At 36.6% G+C, this 19,895-nt stretch overlaps 1 protein-coding gene across 1 annotated transcript in view; it reads left to right on the top strand.

Annotated features, from left to right (window-relative positions):
• LOC120527327 (G-protein coupled receptor 54-like) overlaps window positions 1-8,958 on the top strand; it is a 63,688-nt gene extending 54,730 nt beyond the window's left edge. Inside the window, exon 5 of the mRNA XM_039750606.1 lies at window positions 7,046-8,958. Within this exon, the coding sequence (XP_039606540.1) occupies window positions 7,046-7,396 (351 nt within the window). The 3' untranslated portion in view covers window positions 7,397-8,958. The remainder of the gene's footprint in view (window positions 1-7,045) is intronic.
• Window positions 8,959-19,895: the final 10,937 nt, after the last annotated feature.

Here is a 19,895-nt window from a genome sequence, read left to right as displayed (position 1 = left end):
CCAAATTCAAAACATAACTGAATGTGTTGCTAAGCAAAGCTATATTCCTTTTCTTGCTTTGCTTTTATCAATACCTATCACATTTTATTTTTAATATTCCAAAATTCAGATGCGGGTCTGTAGAAACAGCCACCTTTGCTCATAAGTCTACATGTCTAGCACTCTGCATTGTTACCATCAAAAGTATGAATGGTTATCAATGAAAAAAAATGCACTGCCATTTCTCAAAAGAGTTTAAGAAAATGATGTTGAAATGACATCACAATAGAATTTAATAACAATTGCAATAAAATGAGCTAAAACAAATCCAGATGTTCTGACAAATAAAACCTGCAAGAAAAAGAACATCCTCCAATAATATCCTGACAACTGGTGCTTGTAAATTGATGTTTGAGATGTACAGCTGGCTAAAACACAGGTTTTTACAATAACCTTGTGTATGTAAGATTTAGGTTCTACGTAATGCTAGCGATGTCTCTCAAAATGCCAAATCTTTCCACCTCTCCTAATCTTTTACAAATGCACAGTATCAGATAGAAAATAATACCTGAAATAATCCATCCAATTGTTATTCTGTGTGAGATAAAATGCACATTTGGTTGCGTACTTCCATTGGTGCAGAAAGTTAACTTTCTTGACATGAGGTGGGTGATTTGGATAAGTTTAGCTGATGGGCTGCAGAGCCTCATTAACATTTACATGCTCCTGCAGTGCTACATTCATCCTACTGACTTTAGTTTTCCATTCTCCAAGGAATATGGCACTGGTAGATAGATATCTGTTGCACTTTTTTATTAAATATGGCTTAGCCACACTCCTTTTCTTTATTTACTGGGCATTTGTCCAGGTAGGCTGCTCTCCTCTGGAGTTCATTAATGTAATTTAAACATTTTTTTGTAAATTAAATACTCAGCATTTCTCAAATCTCAGCTCAAGATCCTCACTTTAGCTTCTTTTGCAGTAGCGAATACACTGTGTTCAGCAGCCAGTTGTCTACTTTAACTATCACCTGCACAAACAGAGAGTCCATTAATGCATAACAAATATACATTTAAGCATTTTTAAAGACATTTGCTTGCTGAAGGTGATGGGTGACCGATTTTCACTACGCGGAGGATAGCACTAGGGAGATTGAGTGTGTAGGTAATCGTGCACTGTGATGGGTTGGAGTTGCTTTGTGCCTTGTGCTTGATTCTGGCAGGACAGACTTAAGCTACATGTAGTTCTAAATTAAGAGAGCCACAAAGGTTGAATGAACACAAATAGAAACCTGAAGTAGCAAATAGATAGAATGCTATACAAAAGACAGTCCATCAGGTTTTTATGTATGCCTTTTAGATGGTGTTACTTCCTCACTTTCACATCCTAACTCCTACTGCAAAACCATTTGACTCTTGTGTCTAAATCTGTAGTCCTTTTTCCTTTAGAACACTGTATGTTATTGAAGATGAACAACATTTCTGGTCTCAGGATGTGTTTACAAAGGGAAGTAGGTGCAGTTACAAACTTTTTTCCCACAAAAGCTGATGTCACATTATGTTACTGATCAATTCAAATGATGAAAATCGCTGCCAATTTTACATTTACTGATTGAATGCTGACTTGCTAGCACAGTTGTGCTCTACCTCATTTATTTTTTCCCATTCTTTCATGGTATGTAAAAAATGTATGAGCTTCTCTTTTGTTTGTGAGGTCCAAAACACCTGCATTGCTTATTCCTCATCGCTGCATTCTATGCATTACACTTCCAGATGAGCGTTCATTGGTTGGCAGCTCTCATGTGCACAGAACCTGATTGGTTTTGTCAGAGTGAGTTATGGACTAGTTGAAGGGAATTGCAGAGTATATCACATTACAAGGCTGGTTTCACAGGAGCGAGACACCGACTTGCTCACAGTATGTAAATGAAGACTACAACTGAAAAGCCACTGGAACAGCTGCATGATGTGATATAGCCTTAAGCCACGAATGCAGCTGGCAGTACTTAAAATATTTGTATTTGAGTCATGAGCTGCCCTGCAAAGAACCAAGGTCTCTGTATTTTGAAGCAGGGTTACTCTTTTATCAGACAGCATACACACGCTACTGCCTGCTGGTACAAAAGATTTCGCCTAGCCTCCTAGTATTCCCCTACAGCAATGTATTCTCTGTTTGAGGAACAGGCACTCTTGTCTTTAATTGTGCTTTTTACTTGCCATTGCAGGCAACAAGATCTTACCTTTTCCACCTGGGAACCCTTTAATCTCAACTTGTTGAGACAGATAGAAGGTCTCTAGTTGTTTACTAAATTTGCCTCTCATACAACACCCTAGTACTATGGTGCCCTCAAAGAACTGACATCAGTGTTGCATATTGCAATCACTATTTGCTCCTTTCTGGCCCCATTAACACTGTCGTTGTTGTTTTTTTTTATATTAAATAAAACTCTGCACTTGCCACCCAGACTGTAGTCTTTGTTTCTGGCAATGCTTTATCAACCAAGCAAACTTTCTCAATATATTACATAAAAATTACTTAGTTTCATTAATATGTAACCATCCCTTATTATTTACACCTTGAAAATAATTAAATCCAGATTTCATTTTACAAAACTGGAGTGCATTTTATAGATGTCTTCTTGGCAGACTGAAAAGATGTCTTCTATGTTTAATTAGAAGGAAATTATTATTTTAATGCAAAACCTTCTTGTTGCAACCTGATCAGAGAAGCGTAACATTTACATTTAAACACCAAAGTAGTTATCTGTGTCTTCTGTCACAAAGAAGCTGACATTAATGAAAGCTCAAATATGCAACTGAAATGTCAAGTAATAATGATGGATTTAACTGACGTGTAATAAGAAAGTGTTAAGTAAATCTCCAATTTTTATCTTTTTAAGAGATACATGATTAGTCCACGATATAACAAAAAAATGAATAGAAATGCTGCAGTTCTAGTGTACAATTTACCCTAAATAAGATTCCTCATATGCTTCTATGATGGAGATAAATCAAACAATACTCTATACACAGTACTTCATTTCAAAGAAAGAGAAGATGGATAGATGAAATGTTTATACACTGTCTTCATTATATTTGTACCAGAATGTTTACTTCTCAAGCAAGCATCCTCACCAAATTCTTATTTACTGGTAATCATGATCTTACATTTGTAGCCCTTAATGAAATATAAAAAGATATGGAGATTAATATGCAGTGCTTTGTTCCAGTGTTACAAATATGTTGTTTTCAATGCATACTGATTGAGAAGCAAGAGTGTTAGTCAGCTACATCTATAAGAGAAACTGAGTTAGTGAACTGGCGATAATATGGTGAACATAGCATTAATTACCCTTACTGGTGAATGAAATGTATCACAATGGTAAGGTTACATCTGTTGCATATGTAAATGGATATAGCAATCATATTATGAGAAACTTAAAATACTTGAAATCTGCAGATCAAACTTTATAACAGCCCAAAGCAGGATTTGGAGACAAACATATAACATCTACATTTAATGAGAAAATCATATTAATTCAGTGATAGACTAAGGCAGAAGCAAAACCAAAAATACTGTAATTTGCTCCAGTATTCTGTAAAATGCTTGCTTGCTTGCTACATCATATTCACAATGATCTACTAGCCCATTTTTTCTGAACCTGGTTATTACAAGCTAGAATCTTAGGAGAGTCAGGAGCCAATGTCTTCTTCAGTAGCAGGTGCAAGGCAGGAACCAGTCCTGAATCATGAATAGAAGTCCAGTGCATCATATGGCACATAAAAGAATAAAGTCAATTTAGTTGTACTGCTAATAGTATAAAACATTAACAGCATGACAAAGTGAATGAGACATGCAGCCTGTGGAATTATAATTTCTTTTTAAAGAAACACAGGGCAAGACTTGCCACATCCTGGAGTGAGTTATTAAGAGGTGCAGTTGCAGAAGCAATAATACTTGAAGATGAAAGATAAAAGGTGCAGGAGTTTATACCTAATGAGAGGAGTATATTGCATATCCGTTACTTTCCTAGGGCAGCACACTCTGTAAATGGTCTGGATTGGTGTAACAAAATAAGAATTTAACAAACATATGTATGACAACAAGTCGTTTTGCCAACACATACCAATGTTTTTCTTTTTACAATTTCATTGAAAATTGCAGGTCAAAAAAAAGTAAAAAAAAAAAATAAAAAGAACTACCCAGGAAAATTAAGTCCAGCATTTCTCAACTCAAAACTTCATGCAGTAGAATTTGTGAAAATGTTACCAGGTCTGCTTAATTGTGAACAAAGTCAACAAACCCTCCGAGTAATCAACACAGTATTCCAATATGGAGCCATATATTGTAGGGTGCATTAAAACATTTTGGGGAAACAAATAATTTGCGTATTAACTCAAAGGTGATAAGGTTATTCATAGCTTGATGATAATTCGAGAAATGATTGGTTGTGACATACACTAATAATTGCTATTGAAAAGCTGCATTTTTCCTGTTGCAAAGACGTTACCAACACCTTTATGTTAGTTGACAGCATATGGCTTTTCTGCATAGAGTAGTCTCATAATGTACAAGATTTTTATTTTAAAATTACCGTCTCTGTCAAATCGCTATATTTTTACAATTTCATTGTTGTCCAGTGTTTCCAAAATATTCGACATCTTCAGGATCTGCACAACAATCTCTGCCTGCATGCCATCTTCTGACAATTTCCAGTGATTAAGGACAGCTCACGACTTTTCCTATATCTTTGTGAAGTTAGGAGTAGTCTCCTAAATTAGGAAAATCAATAAAATGCTTTTACTCTTATTCCTAAAAGAAGGACCAAATTTGTGTCAATAACATGAAAGTATGGATCCATACTGTCTTATATCAATGGTTCAGGTTGTTGTTGATAGTGTAATGATGTGGGAATACTTGGAAAACTTTGGGGCCCTGAGTACCAAAGATGACCATAGTGTGCTCATCTTCTGCTAGCTACTTCCAGCAGGGTAACACGCCATGTCACAAAGCTCAGATCATCTCAAACTGGTTTCTTGAACATGACAATGAGTTCACTGTACTCATATGACCTCCACAGTCACCAGATCTCCATACAATGGGGCACCTTTGAGTCTTGGATGTGCAGCCAATAAATCTGCAGCAACTGTGTGATGCTATCATGTCAATATTCACCAAAATCCCTGAGGAATGTTTCCAGCATCTTATTGAATCTATGCTATGAAGAATTACGGCACTTCTAAAGGCAAAAGGGGGTCCAACCCAGTACTAAGTAAGCATTTGGGACACAGTGCAAACAGAGCTTTATTTGTCCCCAGGGGGAAATCTGACTTATACTGCTTGGGAGCATGCACTGATACAGCGCGTTGACGGCACCCACCAACGACAAAGCACCTGAAAATCCCAAATTTGGACCCGAGTAGAGCTGTGCAATGGTAGACTATTTGACTTTTACAGAAGCTCTTTAAATAAATAACTACTTAAATAGGTAGATAAGTACATACTGTACATACTTACATACATACATACATACATACATATACACACACTTTGGTCTGAAACACACCAGAATGGCTATAAATCAAGAAAATTAAAAACAAAGAAAAACCTCTGACTTGGCAGTCACAGTCACAGTCACAGTGAGGTATTAAGCAGATGTTATAAAGGAGCCCCAGTAGCGTCTCTTCACACACGTCTACTAAATAATTAATTGGCTGAAAGTACTCAGTGTTAGTGTGTCAGCGAGGATGTGCAGCATTGTTCATAGTAGCGTTTAGTTTTGTTTTAATTCACTCCTTTGCTACTATTTCCAGGGGCTTCAGAGTCCATCCTATAACTGAACTTGCCCTTTTAATTAGCCTGTTGATTCGGTGCACCCCTCTTGAAGTGATGTTACCAGCTCAGCACAACACAGCATAGAAAATCACACTGGCCATCACAGAGTTATAGAAGATGCAAATTATGTCACTTAAAGGAACACAATGTACCGATTAAAAAGAGCCTGCTCTGCCCTTTCTTATATAGTGCCTCTGTGTTCCAAGACTAGTCCACCCTCTCATTAATGGGGACCCCCAAGTACTTGCAGGAGTGGTCCACCTCTACATCCACTTCTTGAATGCTGACTGGATACAGAGGCTCTTTGGTGCAGTTAATGACAATAACTATTTCTTTGGTTTTACTGATATTAAGATGCAGATAATTCTCTTTGCACCAAGAAACAAACTTCTCCACCTGACTCCTATACTCTGTCTCATCCCATTTATCAATACACTCCATAAGTGCAGAATCGCCTCATAATTTCTGCAAGTGACACTTGTTCAGCTAGCATACTTCATCTTTTGGATAACTATGGAGATGGTGCAGATGATAAAATATGGCATTTATTTTTTGCTACAGTATTATTGCTTGCAAAAGATCAGTGAGGGAATGGCTCCCAGCTGTTAGCTGTGCATCTAGCCAAAAGGCATTGGCAGGGGTACAACATGCAACAATGCCAAGCGGTTAATATATCTACTAATACACTAAGCTGCTTGCACCATGGATAATTTAACACTCCGCTTATCCACCATTGGATAAATCTGTATACAGAATATACAAAAGAAACATAATTATAAACTGTATGAATCATATTTCCTACCTATTTACAAAATAGGTCAAAAGGGAAAAAAAAGAATGTTAATGTAGGAGGGAAACTATCTACAGCCTGTTACAGTTAATTTATTTCTCACCATCAGCGCCTGCAAGAAAATAAACACAAAATATTAAGGAACTTAAAAGATGTGGTTATATGTTGAATAAAGTATAAGATAGAGAAGCTTGTCTACATGTAGCACTTTATATACTGCACATTTTACAAATTACAGGGTAGTTAGAATTAGTAGTTCTTTTGCTGAAACCACAGAATCACAAATAAAATATAAATGTGAAATGTTCTGTATTGTACATAAAATGCTATATCATTCTGTTCATTATATGCTTGTTAGAGGATGTCATAATAATTTGTTTACTGTTTTTCATATACCGTATACATCCTTATTAGAATACAACTCTTGTCAATCCATTACAGGTTCAGCTTCTGGCAGAAAGATCCGAGGCCACGCGCACTAAGATTTCCAAGATGGTGGTGGTCATAGTCCTTCTGTTTACTATCTGTTGGGGTCCCATTCAGTTTTTCATCCTGTTTCAAGCTTTTGACTCCAGCTTTCAGAGGAACTATGAGACATACAAGATCAAAATCTGGGCCCACTGTATGTCCTACTCCAACTCATCCATCAACCCCATTGTGTATGCCTTCATGGGAGCCAATTTCAGAAAATCTTTTAAAAAAGCCTTTCCATTCATCTTCAAGCAGAGAGTGGGAATCACCCGGGGGGCTGTTGTGAATACAGAAATGCAATTTGTTTCATCTGGGACATAATGATACACCATGGCACCAAGAGTTTTTGGAACCTCTGAGAAATCAGAAAACAAAACAAGCACTTGCCAGTTAAACCACTGCCCTTTAAAGTTTTTTGATTACCAAAATCAATTTATCTGTGCATCTTTTGAGATACGGTAACCAAAATGTATTATTGAAAACTGTTTTCAGTGTCTGACTTATAACAACTTGCCCATTTGCAAAGACAAAGAAGAACTGTATTGTTCTTGGTACTTAAGAGTCACCAGACATGAAAATACGTTTTAAACAGATATTTACATTGGGCTGTGTACAGGTATATATATATATTAATAGTGACAAACACAATAAATTTTAAACTTATACCAGCAACCACAGATTATGGTGTTCTCTTGGTAACTCTTTAGAACATTAGCCACTTATTGCTATGTAACAAAAACAAAGCCTTGGTTCCTACAGATAGCCTCTATTTAAAAGATTTGTGATCGGGGCTTTGCACATCAAATTAAAAGCTAGCAAAGCATTTCTTAAGGTGTTGTTATATAGCAGCAAATGACTAATATTTGCACCTAAGAATTCCCTGTTCTAAAGAGTTCTTATTATCTTATCATCTATGCTGCTTAAAAGGTATCACTCCTTATGTCTTTCTCAAAATGACTTTGTGTGGTCATGCTTAGCTTGGAGTAAGCTGCTGTAAAGCAAAAGAAAACACAGGTTGTAGTTTCATTGTAAATCTTGTATGACTTTTAATAAGCTGGCTATGTTTAAATGATTTATAATTTTGTTTTTTCCCAGTTTTCTTAAGCCTTTTTGGCTTTGTAGGGTAAAAAATGTCATGCTAACATTGTTTTTTAAAATAAGACATAGTTAAAAACTTGTTTTTTAACACAGTTTACATTATTTATCGACTTACATAGTGAGTGCCATCGCAAATTGCCATTTTTCACAAAAACACTTAGAAATACAGAGAACTAGCAGGTTTGGTGATTTGCTCATACTCTCATAATTAGTCAGAAATGGTGATTAAACCCACAAACATTTGGGTTTCTAAGCCAGTAATCAGCTGGCTACCAAACTGCATTTCTAGGAAAGCAAGTTATTTATTCTAAACACCATATATTTACAAAAAAATTGTTCACTGGAATCAAACTTGAACTGGCATGTCACAAAATAGTGTAATTAGATCCTAAAATAAAAAAAAGTTATAACACAACAAGTCCAATAAGTTTAAATGAAAAACAAAAAAGTACAGCTAAAGTACACACAGTAGTGATGAGCAAAACTCAATTTGCTTCACAGCCAGCAAAAATTGTGCCTTTGACACAGAAAGAAAGATGTTAGTTACTATCTGGGAGCATTTCATGGTGAATTCCACATGCCTCTGACTTTTGTTAAGTGTTAAAATAAAGTTTTCAAGTAAAAGCAAATATAACCAAGATTGTTTTCTGTCACATGAAATGTGTGTTGTTGACTGTACTGGTAGTATTCTTCTTGAATTGCCAATTATGATGACAGTCTTGGAGAAAGCAAACCAAAAGTTATGTTGGAGATGGAAACAATACTCGGTACATTTCTCCATGGCGCTTGAAAGCATGCATACTGTCAGCCTCATCTGCAAGGAGCTGGAAAAAGCAAATGGTGGTGGCTACATAAAGAGTTTTTGTAAGCTGCATTTTAATGCAGAGAAAATGCAGGATGTGTGCACAATGGTGCATTATCGTGCAGAAAATATGCAGAATGTCACATTTTTTTAAAAATACACTGCACTCCTTGATGATGTGAACAAAAGCCATAAAATGAAATAAATTTTACTAGTGTGCTGCCAAAAATATGTTATGCAGGATCAGCAAAAACACAGGTAAATACAAAACATTCTCTTTTTGCACCACAAAGAAACGTTTAAAGAACTCCACAAGAATTCTTCAGTGAGTTTCTTGTTTCACGATTGTGAAATCACATGCAAAACAAATTTTAGGGTTAATTTTATGAAACTCTATGCAAAACAAAATAAATCTGTTTCATTTGTTATTACTAATCAGATATAATGCATGGAATTATTCATCGAAAAATAGGAACTATAATTATAATTCATTTCCAGGAATACTGCAGGTTAAAGGGTCCGGTGAATAGCTAATGCATAATTAGTGCTCTTTTCAGCAATAATTAGGTATTGAATAGTATTTCTCCATAGGCCTCATTCCAGTTTTTGAAACTGATTTGGCAAGTAGTTGCAAAGTGCCTTTTCTCTGCTATTGAAAGAAACATATGACTTGCACAAATTAAAACACTTTCTAATCGAAAGCATGTAACTCACTTATCATTTCTGTTGGTGTACTTTGTTTAGAAGAGTCTTATCTTCTATTACAAATTGAAACAGTGTTGGCAGGCACAGGGAGTTTCCAAATGTGCCTTGAAATGAAGAAGGAAGAAATGTAAACAAAGCGAGAAGATATAACCTTTAGATAGTAGATACTCATTGTACAACTAGTAATGTGTAAAAGAATTCTGAAGGCAAGACTTAGGCCAGCAAATGGTTAGTTGTTATAGTTTATCCTGTCTGTATAGTGTTGGAATTCTGTCTATCATAATTCAGAGCAGAGTGCCGATTTAGGTTTAGGTACATACAGGCTTGAGATTATTTTGCAGTATTCTCTTACCTCAGACACATACAATACTGCATATGTGAAATACAACTAGGTACAAAAACAGCAACTAAATCCTGGCCTCACACAGCAGACCTTTTTATCCCGGATCAGCTTAGGAAAAGGCTTTCTCATTCAGCGTAACATATGAAGTGTGAGGAAGAAAAGAGGAGCGAGTACTGGGCATCTGCTGTGGTTTGGAAGTGCGTAAGCAGGCAAGCCTTCCTACTAAACCTAAAGTACAACATTCTGTCCCTCATCAGGACCAATGGAGGGAGGATTTTGTTTGTTTTTTAATCATAATACCATATACACTTTAACTTTATATTTTAATAAAGGCATCATTTTGGATATGTACAGTAAATTAAGTGAAATAATGAAATTTTGGAAGGGTCCAGGTGGCAGTAAAACTGCATACAGACCAAATGTGTAGATTAAACACTGGAAAACAAACTCCATGTTTTGCATTTTTTTAATTCAGACTAGGGGGCTCCGCCCCCTGCTCGCTTTGCTCACCCACCCCTGTGTTTGGTTTACCGTTTATACAATTTAAAGAGATTGTTATTTTTGTGGGAATTGTTACATATGCATGATTTTCACTTTTACTTTTGTAAAAACAATACTTGTCCTTTATTTCCGGCCCCGGGCGTGGTTACATCTCTTTCTTGCAGGACGTATAACACTGCTTGCGTTGTGAAGTGGGGGCAGCTGAATGCATGCTAAGGAGATGCCGTTGGATCACCTGCTGTCTTTCTGCTGCTGGGGAGCTGCCTATTCTGCTTGTCGCATGTCGTTGTTTTAAGAGCCGGGAGCACATGATGTGTGTCTGCCAAAAGCAATCCAACAACTGCTAGGTTAGATGTCTGTGGACTTGTTTTAAATGATGGCTCACTGCCTTGTCTCGCGTGACATTGTAAAAACAATACTTGTCCTTAATTTACGGCCCCGGGCGTGGTTAAATCTCTTTCTCGTATAACGCTGCTCGCGTTGTGAAGGGGGTGCAGCTGCTCTCGCGCTGCCCGTCGATCACTTTAAAGCCTGTACAGCCGCTGTCCTTATCACCACTTCGTGTCTTGCGGCTCGCGTTGTGAACAGGGGGGGTTAGGGTGGCTGAACGCATGCAAGCGGTCGGATCATCTGCTGCGAGCTGCGTGTTTTGCTTGTCGCTTGTCATTGTTTTAAAAGCTGGGAGCAAGTTAAAGTGTCTCTTGCGGGACTTCATATTGTCTTCTGAGAAGATCACGTCTCATTTCCCTAATCTGCCTCCCCAAGATTTTTTATTTAAAATAGAGAGACATGAGTGCAGAAATGGATATACAATACATTTAATTGTGCATCGGAGGGAGCACACATTTTTCACTTTATGACAATGTGTTTACAAAGAAAACTAAAACAAAACATGTTTAAAATAGAGTTTCTTTCTTATCTCCCGCTGACGTTTGGAATTGTCTGTGTTGATCTTTAATTTTATTTCAAGTAACTATTTATTTGTAACTTTGTGACTTTTTGGCAGAATAAATAATTATTTTAATAGTGAGTAGGGTCACCAAAACCTTTACATTTTACTTACGTCAGCTTGTCCCCTCTTGATCTTCAGAATAAAAATCAATCAGGTGGTCAATTATTTTTTTGTGCAATATGTTACAAAGTGGACAGTTAAAGAGAAGTTAATCCTGCTGCCTTTTAGCCCTAGGGACCTTGGCTCAAACAGTCAGCCTGAATTTACATGTTATTCCCATGTTTGTGTGGGTTTCGTGCCACATGGTTGATTTTTGACTGTAAGTTTGCCCATTGTAGATGTGTATGTTGAGTAGGCCATGTGATTGACTGGTGCAGTGTCCAGGGTTGACTCCAGCCTGGCAAACAGCTGGAAGCCTGCCATGTGAGTCTCCAGCTCTTCACAATCCTGTAATGGAATTAAAGGATTACGAATTAAAGGATCTTTCAAAGTTAGCCTTATCACTAAATGCTTCTTATGCCAATAACTTGCTATAAAATGTCTGCTGTTTTAACAATTTGCAATAGTCTTAAATTCATTTGGACGTTGAAAAGCATTGAAAATGTTTCCACTATTGAGTCTGTCAAACATTTAACACAATACTTTCAGCTTAGAATGTATAAACTTATCTTCTGCGCTAGGATCACATCCAAGTCCCTGAAGGCTCCCTTGCCTGCTATGTATTCTCAGCAAGATGCTGTTCACAGCCTGGTTTCTTTCATCACTGATCTCCACTGTCAATGTGTGCTTGCCTATGCTGAAAATATATTACTTTTAAAAAAAGATATTAACAATAGTAAATCACAAGCTTTCTTTATTTTGTGTTCAAATATTGCTGTGTCTCTGAGCTATTCAGATCAACAAACATATTTATTACATACTAAAGATGAAGAAAAAATCTCATCATACGAGAAGACTTTTGTTTTTGCCAATATTTAGTTGCCTTATTGTACCGCTGCTTCGGCAAAAATCATGAAGCAGCAATTTGTATTTTTCATTTTCTGACTCCTAATGAGCACATAGTCTATGATGGAGATGACTAATATCTGAGTCTAATCAAAAAAATAAACCTTACATTAAAATGAGTCAATACATTCAACTGCTAATTAAAAATAAGTATACTGATGTATATAATTTATATTTGATATAACACAATCATAAAATGTGGACTGAAATGAACTCCAAAATATACTGTATATGGAGATATACAAAATCCAGGTCAAGAATCATGGTATACTGTATTTATTAACACACACACAGGCACACACATATATATTGTGAAAGGATTCAACAGACACAGAAAGAGGTTTGGGAGAAGCCGCCCATATACTTGAAATAGGCTGATTAAAAAAGAGGTTGTGGTTCAATGTTTACAGAACTCAGTCCAAAACAAGAACAAAAAGACAAAAAGCCGGCAAAATTGGCGGCTTTAAAGGCAGGCGGGGAAGTGATGTCATTGGGCCGGAAGTGTTGTCATTGGATCCAGGTGGAATTCCAACTGGTGGCAGCAGCTCTCTATTAGGTCTCTCATGTACTCTGCCACAGGGCTTGATGGGAATTGGAGTTGGAATTGAAGGGAGCTGTGGGAAGGAGGTTTCTTCCTTTTAGGGAGGTTCCGCCTGACCTGAAGTGCTTTCTGGATGCAATGTGGCAGCACCGCAGGTACTCCCATGTCCGGCATAAAGGAAGCCACTCCTCCTCAATCAGGGAGTTAGAGTCGGGTGGAAGAGGACTAAGCTCACCTGGAGGAGAGGAAGGAGATGAAAGATGAAGAGGGGGAAGAAGACTACTGTTTGGATTGTGTGCATTGTGCAATGTTTGAGAGAAGCCTGTGAGAGGTATTTATGGAAAATAAAATCTTTATTTTATCCGGGACCTGTATTTGTATTATAAAAACACAAAAAATAAAAACACTCTATAAAAGCAGAAAAAAAGGAATGAAGGTCTTAAGGAACTTAAATTCTGATTGCAAAGGGTGAGTCATATATGGCTGTCTGACCAGTTAACTGGCTCCAACTATCTGTTACCATAATCAATTAATTTAAATTTACATTTATTTGTTTAGCAGATGCTTTTCTCTGAAGCATCTTACAAAAGGTCAACATAATTGAGTAAACATGAGTCTGAGAGACTATTTCAGTACAAAGTTACAATAATGATCATCACAAGTGAGCTCAGAAGAAAATACAAACTAGTTATGATTCCTAGATTACAAAACTTAACAGCTAATATCAGTAAGACAGAAATTCACTGAACAAGAATCTCTTCAAACACTTCTTAAACACTTTTGGGGAGTCAGAATATCAAATGGGTGTGAACAGCTCATTCCACCAGCCAGGAGCTACACATAAAAATTCTGAACTGAGATTTGATACCACACAGAGGTGGCATCACCAGGCATTGCTCAACAGTAGACCACAGTGGTTGAGAAGAAGCATACTACCTCAGTGGTATCTCCAATATATAAAGGGGCAGAAGTACTGACTACTCTGTAGGCAAGTACCAAGGATTTGAACTTAATATGTGCCACATATTAAGTTATTATATTAATTCACTGGCTGTTCAAATTGACCTTTATACAGCCTCCAGTTAATCCAAAATGCGGCTGCAAGAATTACAAGAACAAGAAAATATGAACACATAACTCCAGTTCTTAAATCCTTACACTGGCTCCCGGTTAAATTTAGGGCAGATTTCAAAATCCTCCTTTTAACATATAAAGCATTAAATGGCTGAGGTCCGGCTTACTTGTCTGAACTTATCATGACTTACAAACCTGAGTGCACATTAAGATCTCAAGATGCCGGTCTGCTTATGATTCCAAGGATTAATAAAATAACAGTGGGAGGTCGAGCTTTTAGTTACAGGGCCCCTAAACTGTGGAATGGTCTTCCTGCTTCTATAAGAGATGCCCCTTCGGTCTCAGCCTTTAAATCTCGGCTGAAGACTCACTACTTCAGTTTAGCATATTCTGAGTAGAGCTGCTGATTAACTGTACAGACTGCATCACTGTTGTCAGTCATTAGCACTAAAACATAAGTAACATGATTGTTATAATTTGTTACTAACCCTCACCTATTCTGTTTCTGTTCTCGGTACTCAAATGCGGCAATTGGTGCCACGGCCCACCTGCCAAGTTGTTTGCCTGCCTTTGGTAAAGTCATCCCTGATGGAGGATCACAGGAATCATGGGAAAGAGGGGTCCTTTCATCGGATTGGCTGGCCGAGCAACGTTTCAGCCGTGGAATGGCCAAATGGGGAGGCAGCTTGATGGATGAGGTCTCCAGGACTCTAAAAATATCCAAATCTTATTATGTGATATCATCTACTGTTAAATTCTGCTCCGTACTTCTAAAATTTTTATTATTATGCTGTATTAAGGATTTGTTCTGTTCTGTGTGTTGTATTGTATTGACCCCCTTCTTTTGACACCCACTGCACGCCCAACCTACCTGGAAAGGGGTCTCTCTTTGAACTGCCTTTCCCAAGGTTTCTTCCATGTTTCCCTACAAGGTTTTTTTTTTGGGAGTTTTTCCTTGTCTTCTCAGAGAGTCAAGGCTAGGGGGCTGTCAAGAGGCAGGGCCTGTTAAAGCCCATTGCGGCACTTCCTGTGTGATTTTGGGCTATACAAAAATAAACTGTATTGTATTGTATTGTATTCACATACTGTCTACTCATCTAGGTTTTATTTAATTGCAGTTGTATTTCAGATTTTTATTTTTAGGAAATATAAACTCCAATTAGTCATTATCCCTCCACAACTGACAACTAAACATAGTATATTAGTCAAGGCAATTTAGTTGTGCTGGAATCAGGTGTCTATCTAAGTCATTTCTGTCATTCCAAGCCTATTTAGTCCTGGTTTTGAACTACATGAAATTTTAAAATTCTATGGTTTATGTATTGTACTAGGTGTAATTACATTATGTTATCAGTTATTACTGAATTACAAACATATTTAATAAAACCGTGATCTCTTGTCTTTGATCAAATAAGCAAAAAATTAAAAATGCTGTAACTTTCAAAACAAGAGTGTCTTCTACCATCCATCTACTGTATGGTCTTTCAGATTTATTATTGTATACCTTAAGACTGGTACAGTTATGAGCCACTGGCTTTTACAAAGGGAATGAGTCACATCTTATTGGTAAATAAATCAAGCTGTGATAATGTTTTCTACTTGACACCCTTTATTGTGGCCTTTTTAGTTTGGATATTGAATATTAAGAAGATAACTCTGCTGTTAAATGCAAATTTAATAGAAAATCTGGTGTACAATGAGGTCAAAACATTTTGTCATGCTTGTAGGAATCATCAAGAGGAAATTGGAATTACAGTTTGTGACTCATAACCTGTCAATAATGTGTACTTTTATTTATAATGTTTTATGATTTGATCATACAGTTCATGTCATTTTGTTAGCAATAAAAATGATGCCTTAGAAAAGAAAAATGTGTCATAGTTGTGTATAGCTTTTATTATTTCTTTCCATAAGGGGATATATAGATTCATTGTACAGTTTATTTTCCTGTTTTCTTCTTTAAGGTCATTGTTCATTTAGTGTCTATTTTTATGATGGTATACTTCTATATTGCTGTGGCAGTTTGGTTGCTTTTAATGATTTCAGATTTACTGAATCCACATTTGTTGTGCTTTGAAGGAAAAAGCAAAACTTGTGATGTATGCTTATCTTTAATAAAAGCATATGGTTTATGTGAGGCCTTTTTAATAAAATGACTTTTCATAATAATACCATACAAACGTTGTTTTTTAATTTTTAATTGTGCAATTTAACCTGAAAATTAGTTCAGTTTTACTGTACTTTACAACCTTCGTTAGGAAAAACAAAATGCACATAATCGCAATGTGACAAATTTCCATCTACTGCTAAGGATTAAGTGGCTCTATGTGGCCCAACTGCAAATAACTTTTCAGCAGAGAATCAAAAAAAAGATGATCCTCCAAAAAACCCGAGACATCAGACTGGTGCATAGGAGACATTGCTTAAGATCTACAGTATTATCTGTACTGCTGCTGAAACTGCCACTACCACAATTAGTTCATCACTGACAGAACAGTGAGGGGCAGGCTTTATGATGTTGGCCTTATGACCAAGGCAAAATATCACAGGCCCTCTTTTCATATCTCCTAGATATTTGATCCTATAGCAGGACAAAACCAAGACACACACAGCTACTGTGGTCACAAATGTTCTGAGGAATGAATGCTGGCATGTACAACAACAACAACAACATTTATTTATATAGACACATTTTCATACAAATGATGTAGCTCAAAGTGCTTTACAGGATGAAGAAAGAGAAAAAAGACAAAATATAAAAAATAAAATTAGGCAATACTAATTAACAAAGAATAAAAGGTACAACGGCCAGGGAGGACAGAAAAAAACAAAAAAAAAAACTCCAGACGGCTGGAGAAAAAAACAAAATCTGCAGGGGTTCCAAGGCCATGAGATCACCCAGCCCCCTCTAGGCATTCTACATAACATAAATGACCTCAATTAGTCCTCATTGTATTCAGGGTTCACATTGAAGAACTTGATTATGACGGTGATGTGGACTTCTGGCCTTCAATCCATCATTGTAGGCACAGCACAGTGCTTTGACTGGGTGGTAGTGGTGCAGATCGCTACCACAGAAAACTGGAAAAAGAACAGCAGAGAAAGTAGGGATTAGTACAGATTTCAGAGACACCATGAATGATAATTGTGATTAAATGCATATACAGAATTTCAGGATTAAACTAAAATGACACTATGAGAAAACCATGTTAAAAAATGAGTTTTTAGCAGTTTTTTAAAATGCTCCACTGTATTAGCGTGGCAAATTTATTTTAGTAAGCTATTCCAGATTTTAGGTGCATAACAGCAGAAGGATGCCTCACCACTTCTTTTAAGTTTAGCTCTCGGAGTGTAAAGTGAAAGGCATTCTGAAATATAGGATGGAGCGAGATTATTTAAGGCTTTGTAAACCATAAGCAGTATTTTAAAGTCATTTCTAAATGGCACAGGTAACCAATGTAGTGATATCAGAACTGGAGAGATGTGCTGGGATTTTCTTTTGCTAGTTATGATTCTAGCAGCTGCATTCTGCACTCGTTGCAATCGATTGATGACTTTTTTGGGTAGTCCTGAGAGGAGTGCGTTACAGTAATCTAGCCGACTGAAAACAAAAGTGTGAACTAATTTCTCAGCATCTTGCAAAGTTATAAGAGGTCTAAGTTTTGCTATATTTCTTCAGTGAAAAAATGTTGTCCTAGTAATCTGATTAATATGTGATTTAAAATTTAATTTAATTAATTACCCCTAAATTCTTTACCTCCGTCTTGACTATTAATCTTAATGCATCAAGTTTATTTCTAATACCCTCATTATATCCATTTTTGCCAATTACTAAAATTTCTGTTTTCTCCTTATTTAGTATGAGAAAATTACTACTCATCCATTCAGAAACACGACATTGTGTCAGTGAACCAAGAAAATCAGGGTCATCAGGTGCTATTGATAAATACAGTCGTGTGTGATCAGCATAGCTGTGGTAGCTCACGTAATAATTTGACCTCATGGAAGCATGTAGATCGAAAAGAGCACTGGACCCAGGATAGGGCCTTGTGGAACAACTCATATAGAATATAATGTGTTTTTGAAGTATAATTACCACAACTAACAAAGAATTCTCTACCTACCAGTTAGGACTCAAACCAATTTAAGACACTGCCAGAGAGGCCCACCCATTGACTAAGGCGATTTCTGAGAATATTGTGATCAATATTATCAAATACGGTACTCAGATCTAAGAGGATGAGAACAGAAAGACAGCCTCTGTCTGCATTTACCTGCAAGTCATTTACTACTTTAATGAGTGCAGTTTCTGTACTGTGACCTGTTCTGAAACCCAACTGAAACTTATCAAGAATAACATGTTTATTGAGGTGGTCATTTAGCTGCATAATGACTGTCTTTTCTAGGATTTTACTTAAGAAAGGCAGGTTAGAAATAGGTTTAAAATTTTCAAGAGCAGAGCAGTCAAGATTATTCTTCTAGAGTAGTGGTTTAACTAGAGCAGTCTTAAGACAGTCTGGGAAGACCCCCGTATCTAATGATGATTTACTATGTCAAGAATACTATCAATTAGCACACCAGATACTTCTTTGAAAAAACTTGTTGGTATTGGGTCAAGGACACAGGTGGAGGGTCTCAATTGAGAAATTATTTTATATAAATCAAGTAAATCTATCTTGGTGAAAGAATGTAATTTGTTTAAAATGGAGTATAGCAAATAAAACCCTCAGAAGTTTCACTGGAAGTTTTTTGTAGGCATTCCATTGAGTAACCTGGGTTTAGCAGGTGATCAACTGTAGAGAATAAAACTCTGGGATTACTAGCATTGTTATTTATAATTCTAGAGAAATAACACCGCCTCTCAAGACGAACTATGTTGTTGTATTCTGTTATTTTAGCCTTCAATATCTCATAATGGATAATCAACTTAGTTTTTTTCCATTTATGCTCAGCTCTCCGGCATGTTCTTTCTGTCTTCCATCATGTAACAGTGCTAGAGGATTTTTTAAACTGTCCTTTCAGCAGCAGCTCTCACTTTAGTATTAAAATTTTACACCTTGCTATTAACATTATCCTCACTATTGTAATAAGCACTACAAACAGACTGGTTACTTAGAATGTTTGTAAATTTTGAAGCTACAGAGGAATCAAAGAAGCGTTTTTTAACAATATGCTTCTCATTAATTTTTTCCATCATTATTTCTATATTAAAGAGAGAAAATGGTCTGATAAACCAGTATCAATGATCTGCTTCACATCAGCTCTTAGTCCTTTAGTAATTACTAAATCCAATGTATGCCCTGCTTTGTGTGTTGGCTGACTAACGTGCTGGCTCAAATCAAAAGAGTCCAGGAGGTTCATGAATTCTTTTACTTTCGGGTCACACTGATTATCGACATGAAAATTAAAGTTGTCAACTATTAGGAACGTGTCATAGTTTGAAATTATAATTGACACCAAGTCTGAGAATTCCTCAAAGAAAGAGGCAATGTATTTAGGCGGTCTATACACGGACAATACTAGACACTGAGAATTTCCATAATAACAATTATTATAATAAGTTTGTTATAATATTAAGAATTGTGTCACTGTATCTGTTTTAGATCTCTTTAAATGTATTTTTCATTCTTTTTCTGTGTAACAAGCCATGAAAAGCTGAGCCAGCTTTAGCACAGTGTCAGCTTTCAGAATTGCTGGGCCAAGCAAAGCATAAAGACAGACAGGAACAGCTGTTGTCAGCCCTAAAAGGCCTAAGTGTTATATGATCTGACTGTCTGATGCTTAGCTCAAGTTTGTCTA

The sequence above is a fragment of the Polypterus senegalus genome, chromosome 4, assembly GCF_016835505.1.
Source record: "Polypterus senegalus isolate Bchr_013 chromosome 4, ASM1683550v1, whole genome shotgun sequence".
Taxonomy (NCBI): Eukaryota; Metazoa; Chordata; class Cladistia; order Polypteriformes; family Polypteridae; genus Polypterus; species Polypterus senegalus.
The sequence above is the reverse complement of the archived record's forward strand: the minus strand, read 5'-3'. Positions and strand labels throughout refer to the sequence as shown.